Source organism: Egretta garzetta, unplaced genomic scaffold (assembly GCF_000687185.1).
Source record: "Egretta garzetta isolate BGI_Z169 unplaced genomic scaffold, ASM68718v1 scaffold339, whole genome shotgun sequence".
Taxonomy (NCBI): domain Eukaryota; kingdom Metazoa; phylum Chordata; class Aves; order Pelecaniformes; family Ardeidae; genus Egretta; species Egretta garzetta.
In genome coordinates, this window is record NW_009260800.1 from 1,863,535 (window position 1) to 1,880,218 (window position 16,684).

The following is a 16,684-nucleotide window of genomic DNA, read 5'->3' on the forward strand; positions in this document are numbered from 1 at the left end:
GAAGGCAGAGTGCAAGCTCTTCAGGAAGGGCACTTCATGCATAAAGCTGAGCATGGCAGGAGGTACAGAGATGGTTGCTTAAACTTTGAGGCTGGCAAACACGCCACTGACGAAGCATTTGCCCACCTTGCTGTGTTGAGGATGCGCTGGCTTTCACAAGGACTGCTTACATTTTGGCCCTACAAGTAGGTGATACTGCGGTTGCTATGTATCAGTTCAAAATTTTGTAAACGGCGTTTAAATGCTCATTATAAGTGGGAAGCTCTGTAGTTGCATTTTAATGTTTTTGTTTTAAAAAGTAGCTGGGTAAAGTGAAACTATAGATAATATTAACCTACCTTTAGTAATAATCTTAAACAGATAGGTTTAGTTCAAGTTAAATACATATGCAATTTATTAAAGTAGCAGGTCACATTAAAAGGTACATTATAGCTCCATTGGTTTTAATATGCCATTCAATAATTTGAACAGAGGTTAAAAAAGCTGCTTAACCTCCATTAAGTATTTTTAAAAATACTTTCATTTAAATTATTTTAGGTACATATACCAATAAATAAGGCAGTGTTCTGTTTTTCTTAGTTCCTCCTCCAGTGCTATTTGACCTGCTAACCCTCTACAGCAGCCACTTAATCAGAGATCGGCAGAGGAGTGATGTCAAGGCTTCCCGAGTCAGTGACCACCCTTGTCCTTGAAAAAGAAAGGCCAGGGTTTATGCAAAACTAAATGGTTTAAAAAGGTTTAATTGATAGTGTGAACAGACTGGCTTGCAGAAAAGCTTACGCGGCACTCAAAGGAATACCTCCACAATAGTTCCTGTTAAAAAAAAAATAAAAAAATCTAGCTGTAAGAATTATTTTTAAATTTTCTATGTAATAAGTATAAACATGTATGTGCTGAACACTGATTTCACTTCTGCAGGTGAAAGTGTAAGTCCTTATCATTGTAAAAACATTGTATTGCTCTTGGTGTAGCACAGTATGGTATTTTCACTGACATTTTAGTGTTGATCCCCGTGTGAGCTCGTTTAGACACTTAATATTGCTAACTTTTTATATAAACTAACTTTCTATATAAATATTCTTTGTTAGTATGTCCCAAAGGAGAGTTTTCTATAAAACAGGGGTGAGTATAACCACCTAGTAACACTGGTATTAAGTTGTAGAAGTATGGAAGAGTTAAATTGATTTCAAGTGAGCTAAACATGTCTTATAGCTTTGCCTTGGGACAAAGATAAGAAAATGTACTCCAAGTATATATGTAGCCAACACAGCCTAATTAAAACCACACAATTAATTAGTTAAAATTGGCAGCCCTAAAAACGTACTGAGGACTTAGGTTGTTGGGACATTTCAATTCTGTGGTCTGAGTTTCTTTAGTGGAATATGTCATACATCTTTTTTTGTTTGTTTTGGGTTTTTGTTCTGTGTAATTATAAGTCTGTTACAGTTAATGGTATTTAAAATATCCCATTGTAGCACATCTTATGTGTGCTTTGATAAAATTTGAGACGTTTGCAAAAGTTACCAAAATCCTTAATGTAGGAACAGTTGCCAATGGACAAAAATTCGAACTGGATGTGACTTTATTATTTTATCATGAGATTATTTTTTTTTTTTAAACAACTCTTTCTGGAGCATTCAGCCATGTTTTTCATCTATTAGGCTGTATCCATTCTAGTTTGTTCTCATGCCGGTAACATTTTTGGTAGATTTCTATACATTTAACTTTTTTTTTTTAAACTAGTGGTGTGTGCAAAGAGAGGAACACTTGATTTTACCATGAAAACAAATGAAAGAACAGTTTTACCTTATATATAAACTTGCTTTTGAGATGTCCTAGGTTGCAGTGGTAGAAAACGGGTCTTTCCAGCCCCCAGATAGTTGTGAACAGTTCGTCCCTGCCTCATTCTGGGACTGTGGTGCCACACCGACTGGCATTTGTGCCACACAAATCCATGTCTTGGATCCTACTACGAGAGCAGCAAAACTGTAAAAAAAAAAAAAAAAAAAAAAAAAAAGTGTAAGGTTTTTGTAAGTTTTTTACTCAGTAACCACAGCTTTTCATGGAGCAGTATATAGTATGGAAAAGATGTAAGCCAGTGTGTTGGATGTGTGGCTGGGCACCAGTACTGAGTTCTTGTGTACATACTACCTCTCTTCTTGGCCAGAAAAATGTGAAGTAGTGAAGTATGTTGTAACAACATTGTCAGTGCTGCTAATTGTGCATTTTGAAGCACAGGCTATGGTTAAGAAATGAGCATTACTGCCATAGTTGGTAAGCATGTAAAAGTGCTAGGGAATTGTTCGGGTGTTCCTTTTCCATGAGCTATACAGTGGAGAGAAATAATAAGAGTATGATTAAAAAAGAAAGCTGAATACTTTGCGATGACTTTCATTCTTCCTTTTGAAGAGTGTGTTTGATTGACAAATGTGATCAGTTATGGTTGAATTGGAAAAAAATCTGAAAAAGAATAAGCATAATAATAGTTATATACTTAGATCTTGTAGAGATTTGCAGTCACTGTCTTAAAATTGGAAATTGGCTCTATTATACAACAGTGGATCCTTCATAAAGCAAGTTTTATGAGCCCTTCTAACCTTGCTATAAATTAAGCTTGCGTTAAGTTGTTTCTTACTCTTTCCTGCCAAATTCTAGGTGGTGAAAGTAAATAATAATAATGGTTATGACAAATAGTATACATTATTAATCCAGTGTCTCTTCTCTTTTTGTCTACATTTAATCGCATTAATTAATTTACTTATGAATTAGTCGAGAGAAGGATTTTCTCCCATCTTCCTATCTCTCATTTTTACTTTTAAAAAAATGTTACTTTTACTTGTTACTTTAAAAAAAAAAAATAAAAAATTGTGGTAGTAACCAGAAACTTAATTAAACTTTTAGAGCATTTCGAAAAAAATATTATCAAAAAATATCATACCAAGTCCTTCAGTTCTCTACAGTAGCATAGGTGATATGACATTAGGAGAGCCAGGATGTCTAATATATAGTTTCTTTATAATTATTAATTTCTCTACTATGACAAAACCAATGTATTCTATAGTGATCCATCCTGCTCAGCAGAAATTAATTTCTTTACTAGGGATGTGCTTTTTTACCCACTATAGTATTTTCTTAGACAGTAGTTTCATGCAAAATCTCTGATGGACAAGGGTCTGTTGTAGCCTGAGTGCTTTATCATTTACTGCAGCCATAAACTGGGTCCTGAAGAACTGCTTTGACCTTCTGCAGGAGTCCAGGCTTAAACTTGTTTCCTATCTTCCCGTTACGTTCTTTGAGTGGAGTCGTTCATTGTGCTCAAGAGTGACATTGCTGGGAAATGGTCTCCTCTATTTATGCACAGGATGGGCACTGTACTGCGCAGACAACGGCAGCATGAGATAATACATGCTGCCTCCCTAATAACTTCAAGCTATTCAGTCTCTGTGGTGGCTCAGTTCGGAGCCTCTCTGGAATAAAGTGCCAACAGCATGGTTTTTTATGATGCGAATGTATGTTAACTGGAGACTGATATCACTTCACTGTCCACTTGAGATTTATCTCACTGAGGACCAGAGGCTAAACTTGAACAAAGATTTGAGCAGTAAAATTCTAATGTTTTCAATTTGTTTAGTTCCTCTGCTATTTGGATATGAGCTCACAGCGCAACACTGCTGCGCGGACAGAGAATACCACCCTAGGGGTGTATATATAAAGCTATCTCTTGTAAGACAAAATAAATAATAAGGCCTTGGGCGATATGACATGTTACAATACAATTTTGCTCTTTATTATAAAGCGAGACATCAGAAAGTTGTTGGTCAGTGAAAAAGATTGAGTAACTGAGAGCATAACTAAGAAGAAACTGGTTGAACTGGAGAGAGAGGGAAGGTGTCCGAGAAGTCTGTGCAAATACTGAGTGTCTGAGTAATGGTTGAAAGTCTTCTATGGAAGTTGTGCAGAAACAGTTAATGGTAACCAGCTGACAGAGACAGAAACTCCTATCAATGGCCCTATCTATCGAAGATAGGTACTTGCAGTTGATAAGTGCCACTTAATATGGTGTTACCATCATCATTTGCAGAACTTGTACACGTTACTACATTTAATCAACCATATTACTCCAAAAAAAAAAAAAGTGCAGAACAATTTGAGTGAAAAAACAGTAAAATATCCATTAATAATCAGGTAAAAATAGAAAATAATTTTGGGAAATTATGTAATTATATTTCTTACTGGTATTCTGTTACTTGAATTGTCTTCTAATCAGACATAGGAAAGAAATTTGTAAGAATGGCAGTCATCCGTAGTTAGCAAAATAGACTATGCAAGTGGTACAGCCTCTTTAAAAAAAATGTGCTTAAAAGCTCTTTCATTTGAAATTTCAGGTGAGGCTGTGAATAATGGGTAAGTTCTTCAGTGACCAGATTAGAGGTGTATAAACTCTAACTGTTTTTATCGATGTTGGAGATTTGCATAGATAAAGGTTGCTTGTGGGGGCAATAGAATGGAATATAGTATAGTAGAAGCATACCAAATATACTGTGGGGAAGGTGAAATTAATGCTCCAGTTCACAGCTGGAAATAATAAAGGAACAGGAGGATGGGATTCAGACTGAAAGCTTTTCTATAGCAGATAAGGAAATTTTTTTCATCAGTTTATTAGTTTCTGTAAAAGTGCTTGTATACGATACAAGCTACATGTTAAGGAGGAATAAAATATAAATTTTACATAGACCTGGGAAAGCTCATCAAATGTAGCTTTTTCTCAGAAACATCCTCAAGATGTTTCAAGAGTTAAGTCAACCATTGTCTGAGAAAGATTAAGAGACTTTCTTAAGAAAATATGTGCGTTTCTTATGCTTTGCAACTGGCCGTTGTCAGAGATGAGATCCCAGACTAGAATGGGTAAATGTCTGATCTTGTATGCTATTTTTTTTATGTTTCTGCTGCTTGTGGTGCACTCATTAGTACCTCTCATGTCCTTGGGTCTTTATTTTCCCAACAGACATGTTAATGTACTCCCCCTATTTTGCATTTGCTCTGTCTAAAATAAAGTCTGAAGAGAGAGAGTAAAAAATCGGAGTTGGCAACTGGAGGATGAATAATAGCTTTACAAAGTGCCAATGAGAAGATTTAGCAGCTCAGCTCTGCAGGAGGACTATATTGCTTTATTTGAGTTGATGTGTGTGTTACCTAAGATTTAGTTCCATTGTTTCATCCCTGATTATATACAAGTTAATAATAATCTTGCTGTGTTCACTTTTTTGCGCATTGTCTGTTCTCAAAATCCCTTTCTTTTCCAGGTTTTTATTTTTCTCCATCCAGTGTCACTGGCTGTCTGCCATGCCTGTGCCACAGTGCTGGTTCAGTGAATCAGATCTGTGATAAACTAACTGGCCAGTGTACTTGCCAAGATGCCTCTGTAACAGGACAGACCTGTGAGCGTTGTAAAGAATTTTATTTTGGATTTGACTCTCTCACAGGGAGGTGAGTGTTTCTTTTTTACAGGTCACTTATAACCTCCTCGTTACATTTTTCTCATAGGATTAGTGACAATGAAAAGATGTGCTCTAGTTACATTCATCCCTCTTTGAATTCATGTGTGCACTCTGATTTACATGTGGTACGTTATACAACCCTCTGTGCTCCCATGTGCTGAAGGAAATAGAAGTTTTGCCACAGACTTAGGTAGAAACAACATGAAAACTGTATAAAGCTCATGCTATCTAATATTATAGCTATTTGGCAATCGTTTCTCTACATTTCCTCTGCATCTTCAGTAAGATGTGTTTGTTTCTGAGATGTTAATCATTAACTATTAAAATATGAGTAATATGCTATTCTTATAGCCAATGAATGCTTTTGAAGATTTCAGGAAGACATTTTAATGGGGAAAAAAATGTAAAAAAACCCAAAATATAGATACCCCTGTCTTCCCAAATTTCTTTTAGCAGCAGCAGCTGAAATAGTCATAGCACCTTTCTTCTTAAAAATCTGTTTTTCTGAAACAGGGTATTCTTTTTCAGCATTTAGTTAAGTGCCACAGGGTAAATTGTTTATCTAATGTAGCCTGGGGCCTCTAGGTACACTGAAAGTGTATGGATATACTCCCTGGAAGGTAAGGGGGAAAACTTAACTTATAGGTAGTGTATTGTTATTGCAACTATTGCTCTATCTTTGCTTCCCAGGATCATCTTTCTTGCTTAATCCCCACAATCTCAATTTCCTTTTAAATATTGTCCAGAAAGATTGCACAGCTCTAATGTTATCATATTTTCATGCAGACTGATGGTGTTAAATTGTTTTGTTATATTTGGTATTTTTGCCTTTAAATAAAACCCCACAGGCAGAAGCGAAATCTGTACAACAGTCCTCTCCCCATGTTTCTTTCCCCCCACTAGTGTGGGGTAGACATGCTTTTAGGCAGTGATTATCAGTGTCGTCTTGCATATACTTGACATTATTCTGCAGATTTTTCACTTTAACTTTTATGTTACTGTCACTCATTAGGAGATTTTTTAAATTATTTTTTACTGTTGAGGGTCACAGAGGCATCTGCTAATGGCCATAAAGTAATCTGTAGGAATAAGGACTTCCTATTTTCGCTTCCTGTCATTTCTAATGGTAAGGAATAAAATCTGTGTAAAATTAAAGTTCCCTTTTAAATATATTTTCCTTATTATTAATGATTTTTTTTCAGTTACTTGTAATAGATTTTTTTCTGCTCTCAGCTTTAGCAGGTGATGTAAAGGTTTTTGTCTGTGTTAAGCAATAGCTCTCCTGAACTAGATATTGGCTTCCAATTACTTGCATTTTGTCTTCTGAAATTCAAAATGTGGAAATACCTAGAATTATCTAGATCCAGATCTTGTAAAGATAGAAAGTTTTTACAGTTCTGGAATTTGAATCAGAGTTGGCTTTAATGCCTTAATACTACTTAATCCTCATGACAGTATTGAAGACTGCTCCGGTAGTACATTAACATGATCAAGTTGTGTTGCATATGCTTGGCTTCCTTTTGGTTAGCATCTACTCGGCCAATGTGCCTCTGTTTCTCAGGCAGAAACGTTTATCCACTGAAAATGATAATCCAGGTCTTTATTTGTTAATCTATTTTAATCCGTTTCTTTAACTGTTAATATCTTCTTAAAAAGAGTAATGTGCTTTCTCTTTCTTTGTAAAGTTGCAGAGTCATTTTAAACCATCCTTGCTCCAAATATCTTTTAAGGACTCTGTAGTTACAGAATGAAAAGGATATGAGCTGTCTGTAGTGGCAAAGGCATATCTGTCTTGGCACAATAGCCGAAAAGAAACAAAAATTGTGACAGACGGAGACTGTGAGGCTTTAAAATTCTCCTACTCTGAGGAATGTATATGTGAGCTGATTTACTTTCTGATGTTTCTGAGATAAAATGAGAGCTCCGTAATTTTCTAGTGCATTTCATCTTACGAAGCAGGAAAATTTCCTCAGCAATTAAAGAATTAGAGATACTAGATGTTTGCAGTGGACTGAAAAGATCTTTAATGGTTGTGGGCATTGGTACACATTTTAAATGCTTTACCTCTGTATTGTTTACTATAATCAACTGGTCAATGAACATCACAAATTGTTTATCTATATATATATCTTGACAGATTACTGTTTATGAAATCCATTTAGCAAGTGAGGTTTTCCCATAAGGATGAAAAATGAAGATTTTAAACAGATTGCTGGAGAGGCTCTAACTGCACCTAGAGAGTCAATGTAATAAAGGTTTCTCTATATTAATATTACAAAAACCATTTATCCTCACAAAATCAATATTGCAATTCATCTTGGCCTGACATTTCTCTTTACGTGTTTTAAAAGTCTGTTTTCCTTGATTATATATAATTCTGTTTTATTAAAACTCAAATATATTTGACTCTGAGTGTCTTGAAGAAGTAACATTAAGCAAGAATGCTGAAAATATTTCTTACGTGATTAAAAGTTTCAAAGAATTACTTCTTTAAAAATCCTCAGTTGACTGAATCCTTAATCCTGACTGAAAAGCATGAAGTATGCATAACACAAAGCCAGTTCTAGTGTTCTGCAGTTTAAGAAAACGATGCATGTGATTACACGAATAAAATGTGTAATCCTGTGGAACAGAATATGATAACATATGCTGTTGTTTGCAGGATCTGGAGTGTAATTCAGTACAGGTGGAGGTAGGGAGCCTAGACTTTTCCTAGAAGAAAATGCAATGATTGCAAGCAGAAAGAAGCAGCCCCGCCCCACCAGGGACTTGAAAACTATTACTGTGACTGTACGTGTATGTGAGTTTCATTGTCTCATGTGTGAATGATAATGAAAACTGGAATACGCAGGGGGCCCTTATTCACAAGAGGGGCAGTAATATACAGGAACAGTAAGAGAAGCTTGACTTTTACTGTTTACCTATTGAGACAATTTTGTTAACCACCCCGCCCAACTATATGTACTAAATATCATCATGTAATGAAATTATGAAATAATCAAGTACTGTCTTAACTGAGCAAATAATTCTGTCTTCATTTTTTTCTCTAACTAAACCATTTTTTTTATTCATGACATTTAAATAGTCTAAACAAAACCTCTATTTGAAGGCGGATTTGGATGCACTGTCTACAGATGAAAATACTTAATACAGTTTGAAAAAATTGCCCTTTTCTCTTGACTATAAAAGAGAGCAAGCTACAGTATAGTGGTTTCCAAGAGAGAATGTATTTTATTTATTCCCATAAGGATATTAGTCCATAAAACAAATTTGCAGCTTATTTTGCAGCTTTAGCTTTTATCAGCCTTTTTAAGGGTGTTGAATGATTACCCAGGAGATCACACAGCACGAGCTGCTGTGGAGGAAAGAAACTCTAATACAGAGAGCTCTCTGATGGGCAGAAAATGTATGTGAAGAGTTTTCTTAAACTTGTTTATAAATCTGTCACATTTAATGTCTATTTCACTGATTATTGACCTGAATTTTAGTGTCCTAATGTGAAAACAGTTTCCACCCTCCCCTCCTCTCCCTTGCCTTAAAAATCCGATACCTAAACCAGAACTGAAGTCACGTTTATTTCTGCCTTCATATAGATAGAAAGAGGGTAGACCAAGGTGATGGTGATGACTGGGAAAATGGTGAAGTAACTTGTGTAAAGGCACCACCACCTATTTCCTCGGATCTGATGAAACTGGCCAAGGAAAGATCAGCCAAATATAAATCAACAACTCTTGTCTAATCTTAGGGTTAGCAGAGCAAAGGGGACATGGCATGACTGTCTCTCCCTTGGACTTCTCCAGAGTCTTTTTGCTGCTTCATCGTCTTGGGACCTGGCATCTGGAGTAATTTAAGATTCCATCTAGGCTAATGTTGCTTATGCCTGAGAATGGGACTTTGCCAGCTCAGAGCAAGGAGACTGATGTGTAGATTTCCCAATATGTTTTAACTTTACTATACAGTCCCACATTTCTCCCAGTCCATGTTTTTTTTTTCAAAACTTTTTGTCTGCAGCAATTAAAACATAGTGAAATTACAATCTAAAGTACAAGGTTTTATTTGCCATTGTGGACTTTGTTTATGGCTACTAATGGCAGTCTGTATTGCAATGGACATTGTAACGGTATTTGCAGTGAGGAAAAAAATCACTTTGCTTAACTTCTGAGATGTTCCGAGTTTTTGAATATTTGCATAATCTGACCACTGGTATCCCGCTATAAATGAATGCCAATATATTCAGTGAAAAACAAGTTGACTGTGAGAGTTTTCACATGCAAAAGCCAAAGCATAAATCAACCCTGAAAGTGCTCTACTGATGCCAGAGAGATTTACAGAATTGAAATATGCCATTTGTGTGATACCAGTGCTTTTCATTTTTTTTTGTTCTTTTTAATTAAAAAATAATTTAATTTACACATTTAATTAAATATTCTTTTTAGCTTTTTTTCAATTTTGTCCATCAGGCTGCAAAGAAAATGTGCTTTCTGTTATAAAGTTCATATTTCTGCTAGTTTGTTTCCTTTCACTGTTTTAAGCTGGGGGTTTTTCTCCCAATTTTTGTCTACATTCATTCTCCTTTATTTGCAGAGTGCTATTTTTTTTCCACCTTCAAGTTGCCTTTGTGGACAATAAATTTCTAATTGATTTCTTTTTCAACAAAAGCCTAGTTTCCTCTAAGTTGGAAGGTTGCATATTTTGTGCAGAAACCGATGAAACTGGTTACACGTGTATCACTGAACTCTACAGCTCTGCAAGAAAGGTGCTGTGAGTAAGCGTTGCAGTAGTGAGTGCATAATGTGGTTATTACCAAACATTATTATCCTTTTTGTGTATGGATCAATACGTATAAAAGCTCTTTAATTCTGAGCAGGTCTTTTCTAAATTAGAATATTAGTCTGGCATTGAGTTTTTAATGTCTATTTTCATAATGGCCACCTTTTTTGTAAGTTACTTTTTTTTTGTGAGGCTAATAGATTTTCTACCGTGTCTCAGGCTACTGAACTCTTTATGATTTTTTAATTATGTTACCCAAGAATCTTTTAAACAAAACCCTACTGTGCTTAACTGGACTGTTAATGTGTTTTGCTCACTTCCTTGATTTGTTTTTGTTTATAGATGTCAGCACTGTAATTGTCATCCTGCAGGAGCCATTAATGGGACTTGTCATCTTGTTACTGGACAGTGTGTTTGTAAACAGTTTGTAACTGGCTTGAAATGTGACAACTGTGTTCCTGATGCTAGTAATTTGGATGTCCACAACCTATTTGGCTGCAGTAAAAGTAAGTGGATGTTAGATCTTAAAAGCATGTCTTTCAGAGGAATGTTTTTTCATTAATTTAGTGAGTATTAAATTAGGTCAGCAGTACTCAAACTGGGTTTGACTTCCCCCTCCCACCCCCACATATATCTGGTCCCTGAAGTTTGGGTGATTTTCCCCACGAGTATCTTAGGAGTGCTTTCCAAAGAGATGCACAGAATGCTTCAGTTCATACACACAGCTTCTGCTTGCAGTCTAACCCAGGGGAGACGTAATGGCCCATACATAGTTCCCTTGCACTTCCAACCATGTTCTTTGTAGTGACCGCTGCAGAGTTCACCTTTTTAGTCACACGAATGCAGTAGTATTTGTACAAGTTACAGCTTAGCCCCCTTTCCTGCCATTGACAGGAGGCAGGAGACCTGTCTTCAGAAGGTGTGAAGAACAGAAGGTCTGTTGAAGACCTGCTCCTGGTGATTAATTCAAAATCTGCTCCTCAGTGTGATGGAGCTTTGTCTTTCTCCTCCTGGGGCTTTTTTTCAGCCAGTTTGGGAAAATACATGATGTGGTATAACAGAGCGTCATAAATTGGCATGTGTGAGGTGGAGCTAATGTTGATGGTCACATCATGAATTGTAATGAAACACATTGCATGGAACATCTGCACTTCTGCCCTTGCAATAAGTCTGAAGAGATGGCACAATTTCAGCCTTTGTTTGTGTCATAAGTATTCAAAATTAAATGTTCAGATTTGATCACCAGTGTACAGTCTGTAAGCTGGCAGGGATTTTAAGGGAGGAGAGGAAAAATATTATACGTAATAAGAAAATTAAATTTTTAAGCTGCCTTCAGTTCAATGTTCAGAAATGGGTTCTGAGGACATCATACTGTGCAATGCCAAGCTGAAAAAGTTGTGTTACATTTTTTGTGACACACCTTACTCTTGTATGCAGTTAACGGCCCAGTCTTGGAAGTGATGTAACCAGTTACTGAGGTACTCTGCTAATTGGTCATTTCTGTCAGCAGGCCTAATTAATAATGGCCAGGCTGGTCCTCCTGCGAGAGTTAGCTCTGGTAGCTGTATGTAATGCAACAACAGGGTTAGACATTCCCAAGTGTGTATGTTCCTGGATCCCCCTTCAACAAAATATTTCTTCGTGTATTTTGCATGGGTATTTAGATGACATTCATCATTGTGATGTGCCCACACTGTAGATTTGCAAGCAGAGATGTCCATGCACAAAGAGTTCATTTACAAGGACAGACAGCTCTCACTTTGATTCCAGTTTGTATTTCATTGTAAATCAGTTTAAAAAGAGGTTTAAATCTCAAATATGTATTGCAGAATGGACAGCACTATAAACAGGACAGAATGAAGAGACTGATTTGTTTCCAAGATGGTTTTTTTTTCTCTCCAAGCTTGGAAGTGTTTACATACAGTTTTGTTTTGTTTTTCCCTAATCTTCTGTGGAAGGCATAGTATCTATTCATTGTGCAGATAGTTGATTGGCTTGTTGTTTTTTTAAAAAAATGTAGGATGTTTCAGCTGAATGTATAATAATAATAATACATGGCACTTTTATGATGCTGTTCATCTTGAAAGTGCTTTACAAACATAAACCAACCTACTTATTTATGTTGGTATATACATTGGATAAAGGTCAGTGGCAATTCAACTATAAAATTGATTAATAATAATATGACATAGATAAATAATATCATAGATTTTAGTTAGAAAAAATACATCAGACAGTATTCTAAATGACAAGCGGAGTCCTCTTCTGGACATAAATGATACAGCAATTGCAGCCTTTACCAAAATATCTTAACTTGTTGCACAAATATGGAGCTTTGCCTAGCTTGATATTTGTGATTATTTTCATTGCAGAATAGTATTTTATTGCCGCGAACCATTACTGGTTATAAGTCTTTGCCAAGGGAAGCAAACGTGAGTTGTTGTCACTGTCCAACTACAGTTCTTTAAGGAAGAGACTTATTTTGAATTTTGCTGCCCAACAATATCTTAGATGCTCCATAAAAAATTTGAAATAAGTACTTTGCTTACACATCTGAAAGGCAAACCAGCAAACATGTAGGAGCAATATGCAGTAGTGTGAGACCAAGAGTGGAGAGGGAAGGTTATGCTGGTAAATGTCTATGATTGCTCAGATCTTGTAAGCATGTATTACATGGAGAGAAACTTTCAGAAATGCCAAAGGGATTTAGGAGTGCTTATTTCCTTTGACTCTTAAACTTTACTCCTGTAGACATGTTAGCATACTTTTGCTTCCTAGATGATCTGAAATCAAAAACTCTAGACTGGCAGCAAACCAACCTATGCTTTCTAATGGGAGATATGATGATATGTTGTGTTCAATCCAACGAATTCTAGAAATATTTTCTGCTATTTCTTGGCTGAAAGACTGCAATAGGAGCAGGGCTTTTCATTATCTTACTCCTAAATATAGAGCTTCAACTCACATTCTAGATTTGTATTAAAAACCCAGATGTAATGTGACCCACTGCTGTTGGTGTAAGTCTCTGCATCTGTCACTTGTGTGGCTTGAGGTCCTCATGTCGCTTTGTCTGCAACTTCACTCATGTTAGCTTGGCTGACCAGATTTTGATAATTGTGGGTATTAAGCAAATATCCACGTAATGGAGATGATGATAGTTTATAAACAGAAGGAGAAAAGAATTAATTGAAAAACCACGTTTCTAATGTTGATGTTTTCCTATAATGCTTAATGTAAGGGAGAAAAGCATATTGGGCGATTCTGGATCCAGCTTCTGGTAGCTTACTCCATATGCTGATTTCTGTACTGTCCTTGGCTATTCTCATTCTTGGAGCAAAATATTTTTCTCTAGATCCATGCTCTCTTGTTTTTTCCCTCCCTTGGTTAAGAGGGTAAGGAATGGCCCGGTCTGCCTTTAAGTCCAGCTATAGCAATTACTAGCTGCCAAAAGAGACCAGTCTTGTTCTGTGCTAATGCACGGTGTACTGAGGGTCAGAGAGCAGTGCTTTCTGTAGTATAATGGGCTGGTTGGAGATCTCACAGCAGGACATGGACTCACACTCCAACTTGAATAATAACATAAATACAGAATCACGGAATCATTGAGGCTGGAAAAGACCTTTAAGATCGTCAAGTCCAACCATAAAACTGTATGTGCGTGTGCACACGTGTGTATAGATGTATATGTATATATTTATGCATATAAAGCTTAATTTCTGAGTAATAGCCATTAACTTAGAAAGGACCATGATCATACAGTTGGATTGCAAAAGAGACATAGGAGGGACTTTGCTCTTCCTGAAAATGTGAGACGTGGCTTATGAACTTCAGGTTTGTTTTTCTTTTTATTGATACTAGTGCAATTAAGTAGCACATGTTCAAAGTTAATGGAGGTGATAGCAGAGTAGTATTTTGGTAAATAAGAACCTTAAGCTGATTTCTTAAAATGTTAGATACCTCGCTCTCATTGATTTAAATTTCATTGGAAACAAATGGAAGTGAATTGCCTAAATAACCTTCAAAATTTGCCCCTTTATGTTTTTTGTCATTTAATTAAGTAGGCTTATTGTAACACTTCAGTAAAATTTGTAGTTAGCTGAACTTTCCATTTCTGTTCTAATAGAGGAAGTTACGCCTGGCCTATGCTAAAATGGATTGAATCCTCTGGAAAAAAGAAATTATAATTGAATTATAGACTTCAATAATGTGACCAGATAAACATATTCCCATTTTGTAGAGGTCTTGAAATACATTAAAAATAAAAAAAAAAAAAGTGCTTGGAGAACTGTTGTGTACTTGCTTTAATTTGTGGGGAAGAGGGGGATTAAGTTTATTTGTCATTTGTTTAAATGTATAAATTTGTTTCATGTACTTGGATAAAAAGTTTTGTTGGAGAGCATTTGAATGGATCATTTTAGCCTATTAATGTCTTCCCTGAATGACTGTAGGTTTTCTTGACATTTTTTCTTTGAAGAAAACTTAGCAGTTTGCATTTTTATTTAAATTTGTGTGATTATTTATTGCCTTCATTTTTACATCTTCTGGTTTTGTGTATGTTTTAGCTCCATTCCAGCAACCTCCTCCTACAGGAGAAGTTCTCAATTCCTCTGTTATCAGTCTTTTGTGGAGTTCCCCTGACTCTCCAAATTCTAACAGGCTTACTTACCAGCTGTATAGGGATGAGGCTGAAATTTATACAACCGAAGACTACTACCCTTATAGTAAGTATTTACAGGAAGATGACATCAAAGATTTTGTGTGTGTGTGCATATCTAGATATATCTGCATTTTCTCTTAATTTTTTGTGTCATTATCATTCACGGTGATTTTGAGTACATAATTCTGTTTTCCTTTAGTGAGTTACTCTTCTGTGTTATTAATTTTGTTTGAAAGTAATGAATACTCTAGTCTAAAATCTAGCAAACTCACCCAAAATGGCTGATAATTTTTTACTTTTTAATCTGAAAAACTGTAATTGACTCAGCAAAATGTTCCTTGCAAATAGGCATAGGATCCAAAATCTAAAGAGACAAAGTCCCAGAGAAAGAATTGGGGTGAATGGAAGAGACCATAATGTGCTTAAACTCGCTTTTTTCATCCTCCTGGTTTTAAACTGTTAACAGATCAGGAAAGCTTTTTGTGGTCTCTAACTTTTAGCACCTTCTGTTAAGATATCAGTGTAACTCCTGATTTGCCTTTAGCAGCACCACTTCTTTCATGTTGAGGCTTGCAAGGGGATCCTCAGAAGGCAGTCCTCAAGGGTTCGACACTCTGTCCTAGCTGGAAAGGCCATTTTGTGCTACTATCGATCCTCTTATCAAAGAAAAGGAGATGGATTTGGATACTGTTTTTTATGTATATATGGCAAGAAAGTGGTTTTTTTTAAGATGACAGGTGTGGTTTAATGCCACTAATGTTTGATTTCTGTTCTAGCAGCTTCTTTAGTTTGTTGCATTTTTGTACCAATGCAGCACTAATATTTTGCAGAAGTTGAGTCTTTCTAATTATTGGCATGTACTCCGGAGGAAAAAAGACTATTATTCAGTGGAAGCACAGATCCTTTGGAATGCACTTAACATTTTTATGTTCTGGTGCATGCTGCTGTGTTACAGTTGATTGATTACTCTGTGGCTTAGGCTGTGAATTTGGACACTGCAGTACATACCATGAGGAAAGGTATGTGACCCCATGTAAGTATGGGAGTAAGTGGTTGAGAGGAGAGAAAGAAACATTACAAGAAAGTTGAGAGAGCTAACAGAAAATATTCCAATTCCTTAATTTGGTTTAAAAGCCTAACTTTAGTAAAAATATGAATTAATTTCAAAAGAAAAGCTATTATACTTTGATGTCAAATCTGCGCTCTGTAATGTACTTGAAACTGAGCGCATTGTTGAAGATGTTATTTCATGACTGTACTGCATACTTTGTAGACAGTGAAAAATTCTGAATGTATTTAGCTGTATAACAAGACATTGGCAAGTTTCTATTTAAAAATAAAATTTTGTAAAAACATAAATTTGGTTTCAAAAGATATTTTTGACATTTGTGGGTAAAAATTAAGGGGCAGGCCAGCACGGGTGACACTGTGGTGGGTGTTTACTATAGACCACCCAACCAGGATGAGGAAGTAGACGAGGCCTTCTATAGACAGCTAAAAGTAGCCTCGCAATCGCAGGCCCTGGTTCTCATGGGAGACTTCAACTATCCTGATATCAACTGGAAGGACCACACGGCAAGGTGCGCACAGTCCAGGAAGTTCCTGCAGAACATCGATGACAACTTTTTGACCCAGGTGGTGGAGGAGCCAACAAGAAGTGGAGCACTACTGGACCTTGTGCTGGCAAATAAAGAAGAACTGGTTGAGGATGTGAAGGTAGGGGGCAGGCTTGGCTGCAGTGACCACGAGATGGTGGAGT

At 36.2% G+C, this 16,684-nt stretch overlaps 1 protein-coding gene across 1 annotated transcript in view; it reads left to right on the forward strand.

Moving 5' to 3' along the window:
- The window catches only part of USH2A (usherin), a 407,979-nt gene that overhangs the window by 71,975 nt on the left and 319,320 nt on the right, over nucleotides 1–16,684 (forward strand). Inside the window, 3 exon segments of the mRNA XM_009646839.1 lie at nucleotides 5,304–5,487; nucleotides 10,611–10,774; nucleotides 14,831–14,989. Coding sequence (XP_009645134.1) covers nucleotides 5,304–5,487; nucleotides 10,611–10,774; nucleotides 14,831–14,989 — 507 coding nt within the window.